General features: G+C 41.3%; 1 protein-coding gene across 1 annotated transcript in view; it reads left to right on the forward strand.

Moving 5' to 3' along the window:
* Positions 1-1080: 1080 nt before the first annotated feature.
* Ccdc150 (coiled-coil domain containing 150) overlaps positions 1081-18238 on the forward strand; it is an 88549-nt gene continuing 71391 nt past the window's right edge. Inside the window, exons 1-2 of the mRNA XM_036173407.1 lie at positions 1081-1280; positions 16402-16565. Coding sequence (XP_036029300.1) covers positions 1224-1280; positions 16402-16565 — 221 coding nt within the window. The 5' untranslated portion in view covers positions 1081-1223. The remainder of the gene's footprint in view (positions 1281-16401; positions 16566-18238) is intronic.

Consider the following 18238-nt stretch of genomic DNA (forward strand, 5'->3'; position numbering starts at 1 on the left):
GAAAAGCACTAAATTTATTCAGGTTCGCTCCCCAGCTACTGCTTAACAGGGAGACTGGAGGTGAATGTTCTCATTACACCAAAGCCTGAAGGTTTTCTGTGGAGTGCTACACGCGTCTATCATCTGTTAGTTCCATAGAAACTTTGTAGGCGATTGGAAGGAAAATCATATACACATTGAAAATTGTCAGCTTTTCTTGTTTTAATACAAATGCTTGAAAATGCCTTTTCACTTTTCATGTTTGAAGCTTTATTTCTTTCCATGGGCAAGTCCCAGTCTAATGAACGTGTCTTAACAGCTGTGGCTTGATGAGCAGACGTTCTTGCCGGCTCAGGAGGGCCCAGCCATCACAAGAATCAGAACAGCAGAATCAGTTCTGTCAAGACACCTGCTAAGTTAGATGAGACCATACCTTGGGTTTGACTAGGTTTATTAGAGAGCTGGTTTATCAGCCAGGAGGAAGAAGGGCTTTAATTGCCCTGTGGGTGGCACCAATTGTGTGGTCCTGTGCACCGAAACTCAAGTGAGGTTGAATACCACGTTCTTTCACTATAGAAGGTTTTTCATGGAGTGTAAACACTTTTACAACAAAACTGAGAAGTATCTTTTATTCTCTCTCCCTCTCCTCCGTCTCCCTTCCTTCCTCCCTCCCTCCTTCTCTCTCTTTTCATTTACCTGTCAACAGGGTGTCATAATTTATGCCGAAGAGACAGAATATTAGAGAATAGCTTCGCGTGGCTTACTGTCCACTTGATCATTATGAAAGAGGGTCAGGTTGGATTCCTTTTACAAGAACAGGCTGATTTTATTTTATTTTATTTTTCTATTTTTATTCTCCTTAGCAAAAAAAAAAACCTGTTAATTTCCCATCGTTCAGAAGTTATTTGATCCTTTGGTCCTCCTACCACTGCAAACACTTCATCCTGGACTCTTGCTTCCTGCAAGGTGAGCCGGGTTGTCTAGGCAAAGCGGGCACGGGGGAGAGGGCAGCAACTACGTTTCCCAGCATGCCCTGCTGGGAGCACAGTGGAGCATGGCGTCATCCGGATCACGTGGGGGCGCGTTTCCCGACGCTCTGAGGGATTCCCGCTAGGGTCCCTCCTTAAGCGGAGGGCCCTGCTGGGCCGGGAAAACTACAATTCCCAGCATGCCTTACCTCGGGTGCGCCTGCGTACAGGAGCAACCCGGCGGGCGAGCGGGTTGGTTTAAAGCGCTTTAGTCCCATGGAAACAGACCTGCTGGCTGCGGGACGGAACTACAGGCTGGTAGATGGATTAGGGGTGAGGGCTGGGTCCGGGTCGGTAAAGCGAGGTGGGTGGCGCAGGGGAGAGACCAGGCTGCCACCAGCCCCTTTCTCTCCCAGGCCGAGTCCAGTGCCACCCCCAGGCCTCAAGGGCCTTGGTTTACCGTGCTTCAGCACTCTGCCTGTCTGTGAAAACCACCTCAAGCTCTATTGGCTTTGGTTGAATCATAGCTGCAGGAGGGTGGTGGCCGGTCGCTGAGACCTCTCCATGAGCTGCCTTTCCCTTCCTGGCAAGGCCTTTTCAGCACTTAGGTTTGGTTTCCTTTTGCTTTTTTTTTCTTTTTGGTTTTTTGCGACAGGGTTTCTCTGTGTGGCTTGGAGCCTGCCCTGGATCTCACTCTAGCCCAGGCTGGCCTCGAACTTGCAGAGTGCTTAATGTTTGGTTTTCTACCACTGGTTTTCCTCCCTGGCTGGCTTCCTAGACTAGAGGAGTTTTCATTTGTACATTGTTTCCTGCCTGTGCTGGAATAGACCTTGTTAAATATTTATTGTCACGTTTGTTTGGCACCCACAGCAGCCAAGGCACTATGCTAGGCGCTATAAAACAAACTAACTAGCCCCCCCCCAAACAAAACAAAACAAAAAAAACACCAAAACCCTAAGGACTGTAATCCTGCTTGAAGACATGGTAATCAACATGGGACAACCGATTCTTGGTTTTTCATGGACTCCCCCAGTGATAGGGAGTGATAGGCAGGGGACAGAGGACAAAGGGCATTTCCAACCAGCTGCTTTCCAAGCATTCTTTGGTCCTAGTGTTTTGGCTTTTGGAGATAGAGTTTCTCTGTGTGGCCCTGGCTGTCCTGGAACTTGCTCTATAGACCAGCCTGGCCCCAAACTCAGAGATCCACCTGCTTCTGCCTCCTGAATGCTGGGATTAAAGGCATGTGTCCCTACTGACTGGTTCCAGGCACTATTTGGGACATAACACATATCTGTTAGTTTCCTCTAATAAAAATTGCATGCTTGTCGTCAGTCAGATCCTTTCTGATGCAGACAGCGGATGTCTCCCATGTTTGGAAACGCTTTGGAGACACGCATACAAATGTGTCAGTGCTGCAAATAACATGCTAACTCCTTTGCAATGACTCAGCCAATGGTTTGATGAAGACAGCAGGCGCTTGACCTGCACAGGCCAGGTTAAGACCTCCAGTGCTTAGGAGGAAATTGTATTTTGCAACCTGAAGAGAAGAACCTGCAGCCAGAAGGCAGAAAGAAACATACGAGACCTAAGGGGGGAGGAGTCTGGGGTGTATCACAGTAGGGTGCTTGCCAAGCGCATGTGGTGGTGTGTGCCTGTAATTCTAGCTTTGGGAGGCGGACACCTGAGGATGAGAAGCTCAAAGTCATCTTCAATACACAGTGGGTTTGAGGGCAGCTTGGGCTACACAAGACCCTACCTCTAAGCATAACTAACAAACTAAATAACTAAATAACTAACTAACTAAATAATAAATAGTAACTGTTCCTTAATGAAATATATTCATCTCTACCCACCTTAGCATAGCAGACCCTACCTGGTAAGTGTCCATGTTTTCTGAGGTCTCAGAAAGATTGCTTTTGTCTTTTGTAGTCTCCTTTCTCTCTTTTTCTAAAATTGACACCAGCCAAAAAAAATCTGCCCTTAACACTGTGGGCATTCTCACAGCCTCTGAAGAGGTCCTATCCCGTACCCTTCCTTCACAACTCGTCTTGCAAGCCCATGACTGAACTTGTCTTTTGTCTTTACTTTTGACTCAGAAGCTTAAAATAATAACGCAAGTGTACAGCATCTCAAGATACCGAGTATTGGACTCGATACTGAATAGACAGTTCAGCTGTTAAGAGCACTGGTGTTCTTCTGGAGGGCTTGAGTCCAATTCCTACACACCTACGTGGGTGATGGGTACAGGTCTGACTTCATCCTTCTGCATGTGGCTATCCAGTTATCCCAGCACCATTTGTTGAAGATGCTTTCTTTTCTCCAGTGTATGTTTTTGGCATCTTTGTAAAATATTAAGTGGCTGAAATTATGTGTACTCATGTTTGGTTCTTCTGTGTTTTTGTACCAGTACAATATTGTTTTTATTACTATAGCTGTGTAATAGATCTTAAGTTCTGGAAACATAATCTCTCCAGCGTTGTTCTTTTTGCTTAAGATTGTTTTGGTTCTCTGGGATCATTTGTGGTTCCATATGAGTTTTAGGATATTTTTTTTTCTATTTCTGTGAAGAATGAGATGGGGATTTTGATTGGGATTTTATTTAATCTGTAAATAGCTTTTGGTAAAATGGTCATCTTCACAACATTAATTCTGATCCACTAGAATAGGAAGTCTTTCTTCTGTAGAATATTATTTTAAGGTGTGTTACTTTTGTTTATGTTGCATTTGTTTAACTCTGTGAAGCTGTGTTTCTATCTCTGTCTAAAACACCTGATGGTGTAATAAAGAACTGAATGGCCAGTAGCAAGGCAGGAGAAAGGATAGGCAGGGCTGGCAGGCAGAGAGGATGTATAGAAGGAGAAATCTGGGAGAGGAGAGATCTAGGAGCGAGAGAAGGAGGAGGACTCCAGGGTCAACCACCCAGCTACACAACCAGCAATGGAGTGAGAAAGAAAGGTATACAGAGGCAAAAGACAGATAGGTTAATTTAAAGTTATGAAAAGCTGGCAAGAAACAAGCCAAGCTAAGGCTGAGCATTTATAATTAATAATAAGCCGCTGTGTGTGATTTATTTGGGAGCTGGGTGACAGGCCCCCAAAAGAGCAAATACAATAACACCTTCCATTTTTTAGTGCCTTTGTCTCTTTCTTCAGAGGTTTAAAGTGTAGAGGTCCTTCACTTTCTTAGTTAGGTTTATTCCTATGTTTTTTTTGTTTGTTTGTTTTTGTTTTTGTTTTTTTTTTTTAGTGTATTGTGAATGGGAATGTGTCCATGGTCTTCTCTGTATGTTGGTAGTATATAGAAAAGCTGTTCATTTGTGGAAGTTTATTCTGTGTCCTGCCATGTTTCTGAATTTATTTATTGTTTCTAGAAGTTTTCTGGTAGAAATTTTTGGGATCTCTGTAGTATTATATCATCTGCAAAAAGAGATAGTTTGAGTACTACTTTCCCTATTTGTTTTCATTTAATTGCTTTCTCTTGCCTGTTGCTCAAGCTGATACTTTGAGCACAATGTGGGGATAGTGGACATTGCTGTCTCATTCCTGACTTCAGTGTGATTTCTTCAAGATTTTCTCCATTTAGGATGATGTTGGCTGTGAGTTTCTTGCACGTAGCTTTTATTGTGTTGATGTGTGTGTGTGTGTGTGTGTGTGTGTGTTTTCTCTAGCCCTACATTCTCTAGAACATTTATCATGATAGCATTTTGGACTTTGTCAAAGGCTTTTTCTGCATCTATTGAGATCATATGATTTTTGTCTTTAAGTCCAGTGATGTGGTTTATTACATTTATTGACTTGTATATGTTGAACCATCCCTGCATAAAGCCAACTTGGTCATGATGTATAACCTTTTTGATGCATGTCCATATTCTGTTTACAGTATTTTATTGTATATTTTTGAGTCTATGTTCATCAGGGATATTAGTCTTTAGTCTGTCTTCCTTCTTTCCTCCCCTTCCTCCCTCTCTCCCTCCCTCCCTCCTTCCTACCTTCCTACCTTCTTCCCTCCCTCCTCCTCTTACTCTTCCTCCTCCTCCTTCATTTTTGCATCTTTACCTAGTTTGGTTAATAGAATGTTATTTGTACAAAGAGTGCTCCTTATGTTTCTATTTTTTAAAATAGTTTAAGGATTATGTCTGTAGTTTGAAGACTGTTCTTTGAATGTCTGTTAGAATTCTGCAGGAAATCTGAACTCTTTTTGGCTGGAAAACTTATTACTATTAGAATATCCTCATTTGTTATGGGTTTGTTTTGGTTGTTGACTTCTTAGCTTAATTTTGGTGGTTTGCCTGAATCTAGAAATTCATCTGTTTCTTTTGGCTTTCCCAGCTTAATGTAGTGCAGGTTTTAAAAATATTCCCTTACAATATTACAAATTTCTTGTTGTCATTTGTCATGCTTCCCTATTCATTTTTTATTTTGTCAATTTGGGTCCTGGCTCTCTCTTTTGGTTAGGTGGGCCAAGGGTCTGTCAATATTGTTTACCTTTTCAAAAGAACCAGTCTTAGATTAGATGATTCTTTGTATTTTTTGGTTTTTTGTTGTTTCTATTTCATTGATTTCTCTTCTGATTTTTATTATTTCTTGCATTGGCTGTGTCTGGATTTGGTTTGTTTTTCTTGTTTTTCTAACTTTTTGAGTTGCATCTTTAGTTACTTAGTTGTGCTCTTTCTGAGTTTTTTTTTAAATGTAGGCAGTTAGAGCTATGAATTTTTCTCATAGGATGGCTTTCATTATGTCCTAGAGGTTTTAGTGTCTTGTGTTTTTATTTTCATTTATTTACACTAAGTATCTCTTTCTTGATTTCTTCTTTTACCATTTCTTTATTCTTTAATGAGTTGTTTAATCCCTATGAGTTTGTATATTTACTAGAGATTTTTTTCTTTTTGCTGTCAATTTTAAATTTTATTGCATTATGATCAGATAGAACATAAGGAGTGATTTCATGTTTTTGAGTTTGTAAAGATCTGTTATTGTATCTCAGGATGTCATCTATTTTTAGTTCTGCTTCTATGTGCCACTGAGTAGAATGTGTAATCTTTGGTGTTTATGTAGAATATACTGTAGATAATAAGTCTATTTGCTATATGATACCAGTTAGTTCTCATGTTTCTGTTTATTTTTTGTCCAGATGACCCATCTATTTTAGAAAGTAGGACATTGAAATCACCTACTATTAAAAGGTCAAAGTTAATCTGTGTTTTTAAATCCAGAACTAGATTTTTTTTTAATGAAATTAGGCACCCTTGAGTTTGATGCATAATATGTTTAGTCTCCCCTTGATTAGAATGAAATGTCCCTTTTTATCTCATTTGATTGGTTTTAGTTTAAAGTCTATTTTATCAGATATTAGGATGGCAATGCTTGCCTCCTAGTATCCTTTGATTGGAGTACTTTTGTAAATCCTTTTACTCCAAAATAGAACCTATCTTTACGATGTGTTTCATGTAGGCAACAGATGGATTTATTTCTTGATCGATTCAGCCAGTTTATATCTTGTGATTAGAGAATTGAGGACATTAATATTTAAAGTTGTTATTGAAAAGTGTGTATGTGTGTTTGCTTTTTGTTTTTTTGAGACAGTGTTTCTCTGTGTAGCCCTGGCTGCCCTAGAACTCACTCTATAGACTAGGCTGCCCTTGAACTCAGAGTGTTGCTTGCCTCTACTTCCCAAGTGCTGAGATTAAAAGCATGTGTCAACCCCATCCAGCATTTGAAATGTGTGTGTTAATTGTGGTCACTGTATTGTTGATTTGGGGTGGTGGTTTTTTTTGTGGGTTTGGTGGTATTTTGTGTTTTAATAATTATAGTTTTGTATTCTTTGCACAGTCTCTTTGATGTGCATCTTCCACTCTCAGCCTGAAACAGTGCTTCCTATGTGTGCAGGCATTTGCTCTCTTCGAGTTCTTTCACTTATCTGTTTCTTTGTATCTTCTTTAAATTCCTCAAATTCTTTGATGAAATTGAAATTATGATTTCCTTTTAAGTTCTGTGTAGTTGGAGACCTTCTCTCCAGCACCCGCCAAGCCCTATTAGTCCATCAGCCCACTTATAAAATACTCACTCAGACACTTATATTATTTATAAACTGTACGGCCATGGCAGGCTTCTTGTTATCTACTTCTTCTATCTTAAATTAACCAATTTCTATTAATCTATATTTTGCCACGTGGCTTGTGGCTTACCAGTACCTTACATCTTTCTTGTCATGGCGGCAGCTGGGTGGAGAGACACCGCCAGCTGGCCGTGTCTCTCCACCCAGCCTTCCACTTCCCACAATTCTCCTCCTCCTTGTCCCGCCTACCCTATCCTTCCTGCCTGGCTACTGGCCAATCAGCACTTTATTTATTTTAACCAATCAGAGCAACACATTTGACATTCAGAACATCCCACAGCAGTTCTGTGTCCTGGAGTTCATCTAGGTAATTCTCATTGGCAGACATTTCTACTGGAGTGGTAGGTTTTGTAGAGAAGATACTGGCTTGATCTTTCCCATTGTCTGTATTCTTGTAAGGAGACCTGGGCATATGGATTGTTCTCTGTAATGCACCTTTGGCTGTCCTACCAGCCAGCTCCCAAATAATGACATGGAGACTTCTTGTTAATTATGAAAGCTTGGCCCATAGCTTAGGCTTGTTCCTAACTAGCTCTTATAACTTAAATTAACCCATTTATATTAATCTATGTTCTATCACATGGCATTACCTCTCTTCCATCTTGCACCTTTTGTTTCCTCTCCATGATTCCTGGCATCTCTTATGTGTCTAGATTCTCTTCCTCTTCCTTTCTCTCTCTGGAAAACCTGTCTATATGCTGTGGATGATTTGTTGGTAAATAAAACACTGATTGGCTAGTAGCCAGGTAGGAAGTATAGGCGGGACTAACAAAGAGGAGAATTGAGAGAACAGGAAGGAGGAGGGGAGACGGAGAGCGGCCGCAAGAACAAGGAAGATGTAAGGTACCAGTAAGCCACAAGCCATGTGGCAAAGTATAGATTAATGGAATTGGGCTGTATATAAGAGTAAGAGCTAGACAATGGTAGGCCTGAGCTAACGGCCAAGCAGTTTAAATAATATAAGTGTCTGTGTGTTTATTTTATAAGTGGGTTGTTGGACTAACAGGGCTTGGTAGGGGCTGGAGAGAAGGTCTCCTGCTACACCAATACCTCCTGCCTACCTATTGACCGTTCAGCTTTTTATTACACCAATCACAGCAAATACATCTTTACACAATATACAAATATCCCACAACATTTCTCCATTTTTGTCTAAATAAAAAGGAAAAGTTTTAACTCTAACATAGCAAAACTGTACACAATAAGAACAGTTAGGAATTACATCCACAATGTCCAGTCCATTTGTATTTGGCAAATTTAGAGAAAGATTATTCTCTAACCTATCTTAGTGAGTCCAAAGTTTTGTACCTAATTCACTTTCTATCCTACCTTGTATTACCGACCCAAAACTATCCTTTTAGACCTCAAAGCATTTTCTTAGATAAACAATTTAAGCTTTTATGTTTCTTTACCTTATATACTTTCTATCTCTCATGTAACTTTTTGTTTCTGAATTTGGTAACAAGGAAAATTGTAACTATGACTATCTTATCTTCAACTCTATCAGCAACCCAAGGAAGATATAATATTACCCAAGTAAACAGGAAGTGCAGAGCAAACAACTTCTAAAACTATAGAAATGACAAAGACAGCCACCCAAGATTCCTCTGCAATGTTGGGGGCATCCATCTTTGGCCTACAGACCTAGAATATCTGACTAACTTTTCTGTAAAGCAGGAATTTTGAAGAACTGTCCTACTTTGTCTTGGCAAAATTCAGCTGTCACCTTCTTTTGTGTCCTGCTTGTCCAATTTGGGCAGCATAATGTCAGTAATTGAGGCAAGGGCAATGCCCAATGACTAACTTTGTCATAAAGAAAGCAAACTCCATATGGAGGTTCTTCAATGCCCAGCATCCTTTTTTGAAGTAGATTGGTATGTACTGCCAGGAGCAGGTGAGTCTCAATGTGATGAAAAGCCTTGGCATTTCCCTGTCATGAAAAGTCTTATGCTATTAAAACATCTTAAATTCTCTAAAATATAGCTCTGTATGACCTTGAAAGCATACCTAGCATGAATATAAGTTTGATTGTTATAGATAACTAACTACTAACCTGTGTTTCTTAATTATCTTAAATGGTTTATAATATTAGCTTTCAAGGACTAGAACTTTACATTTTTAAATAAGTTGTATAGGTACAATGGCTTAAACAAGAGTAGAAATGCACACATATGTATTTTGTATATTATATATGTATATATATATATATATACACATATATAGTATAAAAATAACCCTAAATTTTATCAGTATACAGAAATCCATACCATTGTAAAACATTTGAGACTAGTGGTTGTTTAAAATAGATTCCCATCATTTATATATTATGTCCCCCTTTTTTTCTCTTCAGAGAGAGGTCCCTGATTCTAATTTTTATATTATTTTTCTGACCATTACCAATAACAAAAACTTGTAACCAACCCCTCTAAATGATGACAAACATCCATAAACCACCAAAGGACCGAAAACCACCCATCCCACCTCTTTGGAATGAGGGTATCATATTCTCTAGACTGATTCCTGTTGTCTGGCAATGGCATCTTTAGGAGACACTGAGAAAATTGGAATACTGGTCAAGTCCTGGAAAGATAGCTGTATTATTTTGTGTTTATCCAGCCAAGACTTTAGATAAGGTCTACACTTTGCTATCACACAGAATAGTTTGTGAGTTTGGACCATCTCATCCAGCAGCTTTGAAGTTGTTCTGTTTGCAGAATTTTGAGGAAACGATAACAGAGGCATTCTCAGAGGCTTCATTGATGTCTGGTTTTTTGTTTTGTTTTGTTTTGTTGTTTTTTCTGAAAACACAAACTTTTAAAGGTAACATATGTATCTGCATTAATACAAGTATGGAATGTGCAGTGTGCACAAGTCAGTTAAAGATTTTTTTTATTTTATGTTTGACCAGGTAAAAGGCATCTGTTAACTTTATAAGTTTGTTTGGACTGTATAACCAAACCTCTATCCATGCTATATGAAAGGATGTATGTAATAATAAGTCATGAAGACTCTGTAGCCAACAAGATTTGTCATGTCTCAGAGCTGTTCCCATAGTAGAAGAATCAGCATACATGTCACCTGTTCTGTAGTCTTTCTTGATTTCTGTTTTCATGTCTATATCCAAGATTTTCAGGTCTCCCCAATCAAATCTGATGTTCATTAATTTTGAAGAGAACCATAACCTTTTGTTTCCTGTGGAAACTAAGGCATAATCTCTCCCCCAATGTAACATATTTTCTGACTTCCATTTTGAAGTTAAGACATTCTTAAAATATATAGGTTGGTTTAATTAGCCATTTCCATAACCCAATGTCTATGAACAGCTATTGCTTTTATACTTTAACATTTAAAAACTACAAAGTCGCTGGGAGGTGGTGGCACACGCCTGTAATCCCAGCACTCAGGAGGCAGAGGCAGGTGGATCTCTGTGAGTTCGAGGCCAGCCTGGTCTACAGAGTGAGTTCCAGGAAAGGCGCAAAGCTACACAGAGAAACCCTGTCTCGAAAAACCAAAACAAACAAACAAACAAACAAACAAAACCCTACAAAGTCAAAAAAGCACCACACAGGATCCAGATGCCCTGTGTATTTCCCATCTTTATTCTTCTTACATTACTTTATCTTTTATTTAAAGAATTTATTATTTTTAATTATATATTTAATTTCTTCTATAACTGTACTGATTTTCTTTAACATCTAAGCACATTTTAAGCATACTCTACTGTTCAAAGGTGTTTTGGGTCTAGACCTGACTATCTGCACATCTGCAGCATTCTCTGAATACAAAACAAACCTTAAATGGCCATGTCAGGCTGGCACCACCCTCTCTTGGTTCCCTGAGAGCCTAGCCTCATGCTGGTGCATTTACCACCCAGCTCTGGGAAGCTGTTGTGTCCATGATACTGCAGGCATTTTACCTAGCACATCGGCTGCTCAAGTGCTCTGTTGTACAATAGGGAATCTTAAAAGATCCCCAGCTCTGTACACTGAGCCTACACAGGAGACCATTTTTCTCAGGCCCCATGTGGATATTTGAGCCTCCATGTTGGACACCATATGTAGTTTGTATGTCAGTCTAATGCCTGCACATGAATCTACTGATATTTTAGTTATTGTCTGCTGCCCCACAGCCCCTCATTCAGTGCCCCAAAGGCCACTCTCATGCCGCACTGTGGTGAGGCTTCTGGTCTCTCAGCCCTGGCTCTGCTGCAGCTGTGATATATAGATTTAAATTAAGTCTATCATTCTATTTATCAATAAGACTCAGAAGTCAAAGGCTAGGGTGAAAACTTGCTAGCTAGAGAGGCTGAGTAGCAACTGGCTAACCTTGTTTTTCTGTCAGAGACAGTGCAAGAGACACATTTCATTCCAGAACTAAGAGGAAGCTCAAACTCCAGTCCCTGCCCTTTCCTTCCTGTGTGCCTTCTCTATCCAAATTTATGACTTCTCTATGGGTAATTCCAGTCAGCTAGTGGCTCCACCCCCTAACTCAGGGTCTAACTATTGGGCAGTCTCAGGGGTGTCAGAGTGTGATCAAAATATTCCACAACAGTTCTGAGTTTATTATGGACAGAGAAGGTTGGGGAAGCAGAGTAGGTATGTGTGTGTGGAGGGGGCAGATTAGGTCTAGAGGTTGGAAATGGCTTGGGGTGTAATGAAGTCAGGTAGACAGGGGACTGGGGTTGGTATACAAGGATGTGTTTTCTGTTCCAAGCCTAGATCTGTCTAGTGAAAGGTTGGATATGATGTGTGAGATCCCTGTTTTGGGATCCTGGACCAAATGTTGCACCACGGTGTAACTAGGCTAGTGCACTGGTTGTGGGACCCAGGCTAAATGTGGTTGTTGGTCAAGTTAGGCTGGGGCAAAGGAGGTGAGACCCAGGGTAGACCCTGGAGGAAGGGAATGTGGGAAGTCTGGTACAGAGTCTAGTTTTATCGTGTGTGTGTGTGTGTGTGTGTGTGTGTGTGTGTGTGTGTGTGTGTGTGACAGAGAGAGAGAGAGAGAGAGAGAGAGAGAGAGAGAGAGAGAGATGATATAGATAATGTGACTAAACAGTATAGTTTAAGTTTTCCTAGTTTTCAGTTCCTAGCATAGGATTTTGAATAGATATCTACATATTGTGTATGTATTTACCACCCCCTTCACTCGATATTTTTTGTGATTTGGATATTACTGTAGTGCATTTTTTTTTACTGTGTATCGTATTCTTTTGCACAATCTTGAATGGTCATTTGAGTAATTATAGTTTAGAACTATTATAAGTGATGTTTCTCTCAACATGCTTATACAAACAGTCTGGTATGCATATGAAAAGTGAACGAGCAGTTTGTTGTTTCTAATAAAATCTTGTGCCAGTTTTTATTATTGCTATTGTCAAGCATCCACATTTAGGACTAAAGCAGCACTCATTCTGTGCTCCTTTGCAGAGACAATGACACATAGGTGTTCTAAAGGTATTATCTTTTAGCTGGGATGTTAGCAATTAAAGATAAATTCTTTGCTTTTAAGGTTCTATTTATTAGCCTGGCTACAGAGCTGTGACTCAGGGACTCAGACTGTGGGCGTGTGTATAGCATTTTGCTGCAGTGTTTGGGCTTATCAGATCCAGAGGATGGGATGAATGAGTAACTGCAATCAAAGTGAGAGCCTTTGACTTTAAGCTTCACTTCGGCAGGTACATGCATTGGATGCCAGTCTTATCTCACACTCCTTTAGCACCCCCCACCCCCACCCCACCCCGTTACTGAGGGTCTTCTTGCTGACTGCCAGGGCTGCCCTGTCATTGCTCAGCATCCCATGCCACAGCTGCTTCCAAGGGCTCTGAAACTTGACATTGATTTTTGTTTCCCCACGGTAGGGTGAGGCATATGTCATGGGGGTGGTTGTTGGGCAGGAGAGTTTTCAGATGCCCTATGGCCCGTCACTAATACATTCCTAAAACTAGGTTTGTTTCAGAGTGCACCCTTACAGTGGCTCCCTGGTCAGTGTCCACTCTCACATGTTCCTGTTCACCATATAACAAACTCTACCTACCTTCTACTCTGTGTTCTCCCTATCTCCTCTGAACTCTTTTGGTGACGCTCATAAGGACTGGGGAACTGAGGGGAGGCCTGAGGGGGATTCTGGTCTTGCAGTCTGTTGTTTTGTTTACCTCTTCCTTCTACAACCAGAACACCACAGTGTTGGTGATGCTTGTCACTGGGAATGCCGTGAGCAGGGACAGGAATTGAATCTTAGAACTGTGCTGTATTTGGAGTCAGCAATCAGAAGATAGAGGATTAAATCCCCCAAATCTGCTTTGCCTTCTCAGCTGCAGCTAGAACCCTTGGTAGGAAATGGAAAAAGAGCCAATAATTCTAACATTGAGTCTTCTGTGTGGCAAGTGGTAATCCTTGCCTCTGAGATAAACGCTTGCACAGACTTTCACATTTTGCTCGTTATTGTCCCTCTGAAATGAGATTTTCATACTTGGAGGCCACTGAGTCTCACTTCCTGAGCCCTCCAGCCCAGTAAAGGTATCCAAGCAGATTCCTTTCCACAAGTGTCCCTTACAGAGAATACAGAGTATCATTGTTGCTTCCCCATCCTTATCCCGGTTTTTCCCATTTTGGAATAGGAATATTTACTCTTTGCCATTCTATGTTTGAAGTGTGCAACTTGTTTTGAACTCACAGTTAAGAGGCTTTGGATGGGGACTTTTTAAAGTTACGCTGAATGGATTTTATACTGTAAAATGGTCACGATGGCTTAAAAGCAATGTTTTGGTGTCACATTGACAAGGAATGGAATTCTGAGAGTTAGTGTTACTAATTTAACAGAATCTAGAATAACCTAGAAGATGGCCATCTGAGCCATGTTCCTGGGTCATTTTCTCAATAAGACTGGGTGGCATGTTGGCGCCCACTAGGTTTCCTAGTGGCTGTACCCAGCAGGACTGCATAAGAGGTTGATTGGACCACGGTCCTGGGTACCAGGTGACCGTAACTAGCAAGGGGGAGGTCTTTTGCCCCACCCCTTGGCATTGTTATAAATAGACCTTTGGAATAAAGTTCTGGGCTGGTGGATAAGGATCCTGTGTTTGTGTTCTCTCTCTCTCTCTCTCTCTCTCTCTCTCTCTCTCTCTCTCTCCCTCTCCCTCTCCCTCTCCCTCTCCCTCTCCCTCTCCCTCTCCCTCTCCCTCTCCTTCCCTCCCCTTCCTCTCTCCCTCCCTCCCTCCCTCCTTCTCTCCTTCCCTCCCTCTCCCCCTAAGTCTCTTATCCCTCATTCCTCAAGAGTTCCTGGAGTAAATAAGTATGGGGGCTGGTCCCCTAAGTGGCACCATCCCTTGACCAGAGATTTGGAGTATAAAATGGAGAAAGAGAGTTTAATTGCTGGGTTTCTTCTCTGAGGTTATGGAAACAGTGTTGCCAGCTGTTTTGAGCTTCTGTCTTGACTTCCTTGCTACGGTGTACCTTGTACTGTGGAAGAAAGTGAACCCCTTTCCCTCCTAAGTTGTTGGCGCTCCAGTGTTTTATCATAGCGGGGAGAGCAGAGACTAGGATGCCTGTGAACCAGGTCTCTGTTTCTATGTAAGTACTGCATGGCCCGCTTAGCTACTTTTCAACTATTGTTACAGAGCACCAACAACTTAGAAAAGAAAGTATTTAATGTGGGACCCAGAATCCATGACTGTTGTGTTGGAGAGCATGATAGGCAGATAAGCAGGATCCTGGAGCAGTAGTCGAGAGCTCACAAATCCATCCACAAGCAGGAGACAGAGAAAGCTAACTGGGAAAGGTTTGTGACACCTCAAAGCCCACCCCAGTAACCCAATCATCCAACAAGGCCACACCTCCTAATCCTTCCCAAACAGTTCCACCAGCTGGGAACCAGGCACTCAAACTGATGAGCCTATGGGGCCATTCTCATTCAGACCTCCACAATGGCTGACTGCAGGAGAGCTTTGCAAACTTGGCCTCATATGAGAGAAAGAAATGATTAATTTGACATTAATACCTGTAAAGAGTTTTTGCTCATATTATGAAAATAAGGTTGCAAGATGTTTTTGAGCACTGCTGCTTCAGTGTAGACAAACAGTGAGCTAATAATTATATTTGCTTTATTTGTTGTGTACAGTGTATCCATTTGTGGTTTGTGTGCATTTGGAGGTCATAGGTCAGCCTCAGGTCACTTTGTTTTTTGAGGCAGGATCTCTCACTTGCCCGGGAATTTACCAATTAGATTAGGCTGGCTAGCCCGTATGCTCCAGGGAGTCTTGTCTCTGCTTCCCAGTGCTGTGCTCATATATACACAGCCACCATATCCAGCTTTTTCATGGGTTTTGGAGCTTGAATTCAGGTCAAGGAAGGAAATCAGAAAGCCTGCTATTGTAGACATTCTCACTCTCCGTTTCCTGGCCACTGTATTATGAGCTGCTTTGCTCTACAACAGCCTTCTCATGATGCTGGGATGAAGCCTCTTAGTTTGTGAGCCAAAGTAAGTCGTCCTTTTAAGTTTTTCTCAGTGATTTGTTGTAGCAACAAAAAGTCGAATCCATCACCGTAAGGGAGAAGGAGTTCTTGTAGCTCATATTCTCATAGTTTTGGGTCTGTGGTCACTTGCCCCATCACCGTGGTCCTGTAGCAAGGCAGAACACCATGCCAGGGTAGCAGAGCACCACCACTCTCTGGGAAGCAGTGGGAGAGATAAGTGGAAAAGAGGCAGGTGGTGCCCTTGACAGACACACGTCCAGTGTCTACTGCTGCCTCTAATGAGCTGTTGCCTCCTAATAGCTCATTCAGTGTAAGTTCATCAAAGATAGCCCTGTGATGGAGTTAGTCTCCTCAAGATCAACCTTCAATAAGTGGATCCACCAGGCTGGATACCAAGGCTTCAGCATCAGTTGTTTGGAGGACACTTAATAAACTATGCTGTTATAATGGGAATAAGTAGTAACAACAGAGAAAGCTCCCTCAGAAGTCTTAGGTCCCTAGTATGTGACCAGTAAAAGCAAATAGGGTAGACTAAAATGTGATAGCAAAGTACTTAACAATCTCAATAACTTACCACAGCTACATAGGTCTCCTGTTCACTCATTTAATGTCATGAGTGTTTCACTGTGGGACCCTGGCCCATGGAACAAATCTCCCTGAGATGTTGCTTATCTCATAAAGGAGAGTGAAAAAAAGATGTTGAATGAGAAGTTGGCTTTAAAGCTTCTCTTCATATTTGAGCAAAATAGGACACATATCTATTCCCTAGTAAATAAGACAGGACATATAATCCTCTCAAGAAAGGGCCAGTGACTGTTTCCAACAGTAAGGGAACCTCCCATGCTAATATTGTAACCTTGTGACCTTAGGTGCATATGGAAACTACAGTGTACCGACCAGTCCTGTCTCCAACCCACGTCAACCCAACAGCTTCTGAAACCTTCACAGTACTTCAGCAGAAGATGAGAACTGTTGAGGAGCAGACCAGTTCCCTGAGAGATGACCTACTAATGCTGGGCTGTGCTGACAAACGGTAACAGAAAGTTAACTAGATTGCTGCTGCAGTATAAAGAATTTTAATCTGATGCTTAGCAAAATGCCGATGAGGTAGATGATTCTGGAAAACACGTTTCCGTGTGAACTTTGACACAAACATATTTTTAGATAGAGTTGTCATTCTGTGATAGAGTGTGTCTTTGTTACTTCTCTGTTGTTGTAATAAAACACCTTGGCCAAGGCGACTTATAGAACAAATGGCTTACTTGGGGCTTACTGTTCCTCAGGGCTGTGAGTCCACGATGGTGGACTGGAGGTAGAGAGTGGCAGGCAGCTGGAGCAAGAGCTGGGAGCTCACTTCTGGAACAACCACCAGGAAACAGAGGAGATACTGGGAATGGCAGGAGCCGTTTGAAACCTCAGAGTCCACCCTCAGCGACACACTTCCTCCACCAAGTCCACAGCTCCTAGCCTCCCCACACAGGGCTATCATTCCCGAGTCTGGTATTCAAATGCCTGAAACTTAGGCTCATTCAGAGCACCACCAGATGTTAGTCAGATCTTTGTTGCTATTACAAAATACCCCTGAGGCCATCTTAAGGGAGGAAGGATCTGCTGTTGGCTCACCATTTCAGAAGTTTGAGTTCTTGGTGCTTAGCCCTGTCACTGTGGCAGAGAAGACTTGGCAGAGTAGACCTAGTACCTCCTGGCAGCAGAGACAATGGTGTTAGGAGAGTGGGAGAAGACAGATTTGCTTTAGCAGTCCCCAGCTCCTCATGGTGTCTTCAGTGTGAACTCATCTACAGTAACCCAGTTCTGTTACCTTTCCATGGGTGGGTCCATCAGCTGGGTACCTGTGCCTTTAACATTTGAGCCCATGAGGAGCACTGTATATACAAGCTGTAACATATAGCCACAAACACTATTTTAGATCTTATTTGGAAATCATTTAAAAGAAAAACTGAAATGATTCAGACCTTTAATTTGGTCTTCATTTTTTTTTCTCATATGTATTATAAATTAAAAGGCAGGCTTGAAATCCTTAACTATTTCATGCTTTAGAATGAGAAACTATTACAGAACTGTTTTTCCCCTGTAGTGCTAAAGAATTCTTTGTTGTTTTAAAGCCAGTTGGCATGTTAATAGTAAGGGTTATACGTGTTTATGCAGCCAATATAGAATTTACTGGTGTGATCTGTTTTAGAAAGGTCATAAGTATTTTCTGAGTGTCTCAAATTAAAACATAATAGTAGTGTAGTTGCTATTGTAGGGCACATAAATTACTTTTATCATTTAAAGATTAAATTTGGTATAAATGCTGAGTATTTTGATAAAACAATAAGAAATTGTATTATGTTTAAATATATTGCTTCTATGCTAACTTTAATTTCTAAGTTACCATTATAAAATTAATATTTACCATGTTTTTTGTGTCACATTTTGTGTTGATTGACATAAGAAGGTTTTCTTTATTAAATTTCAGAATAAAATAAACAACCAAAGGGCTGGAAAAATGGCTCAGACTAAACTGTTTGCCATTCAGTATGAGGGCCTGAGTTCAGATCCCAGCACCCACTCCCACATGCACATTCCCCATCCCATCCCTCTAAGGCCCCTCAAAGCTGGGCATATCAGTGTCTGCAGTCTGAGAATGTGGAGACAGGAGGATTGCTGGCCAGTCAGTCTAGCCTAATTGGTGAGTTACAATTT

Source organism: Onychomys torridus, chromosome 23, assembly GCF_903995425.1.
Source record: "Onychomys torridus chromosome 23, mOncTor1.1, whole genome shotgun sequence".
In the NCBI taxonomy this organism is placed as follows: Eukaryota; Metazoa; Chordata; class Mammalia; order Rodentia; family Cricetidae; genus Onychomys; species Onychomys torridus.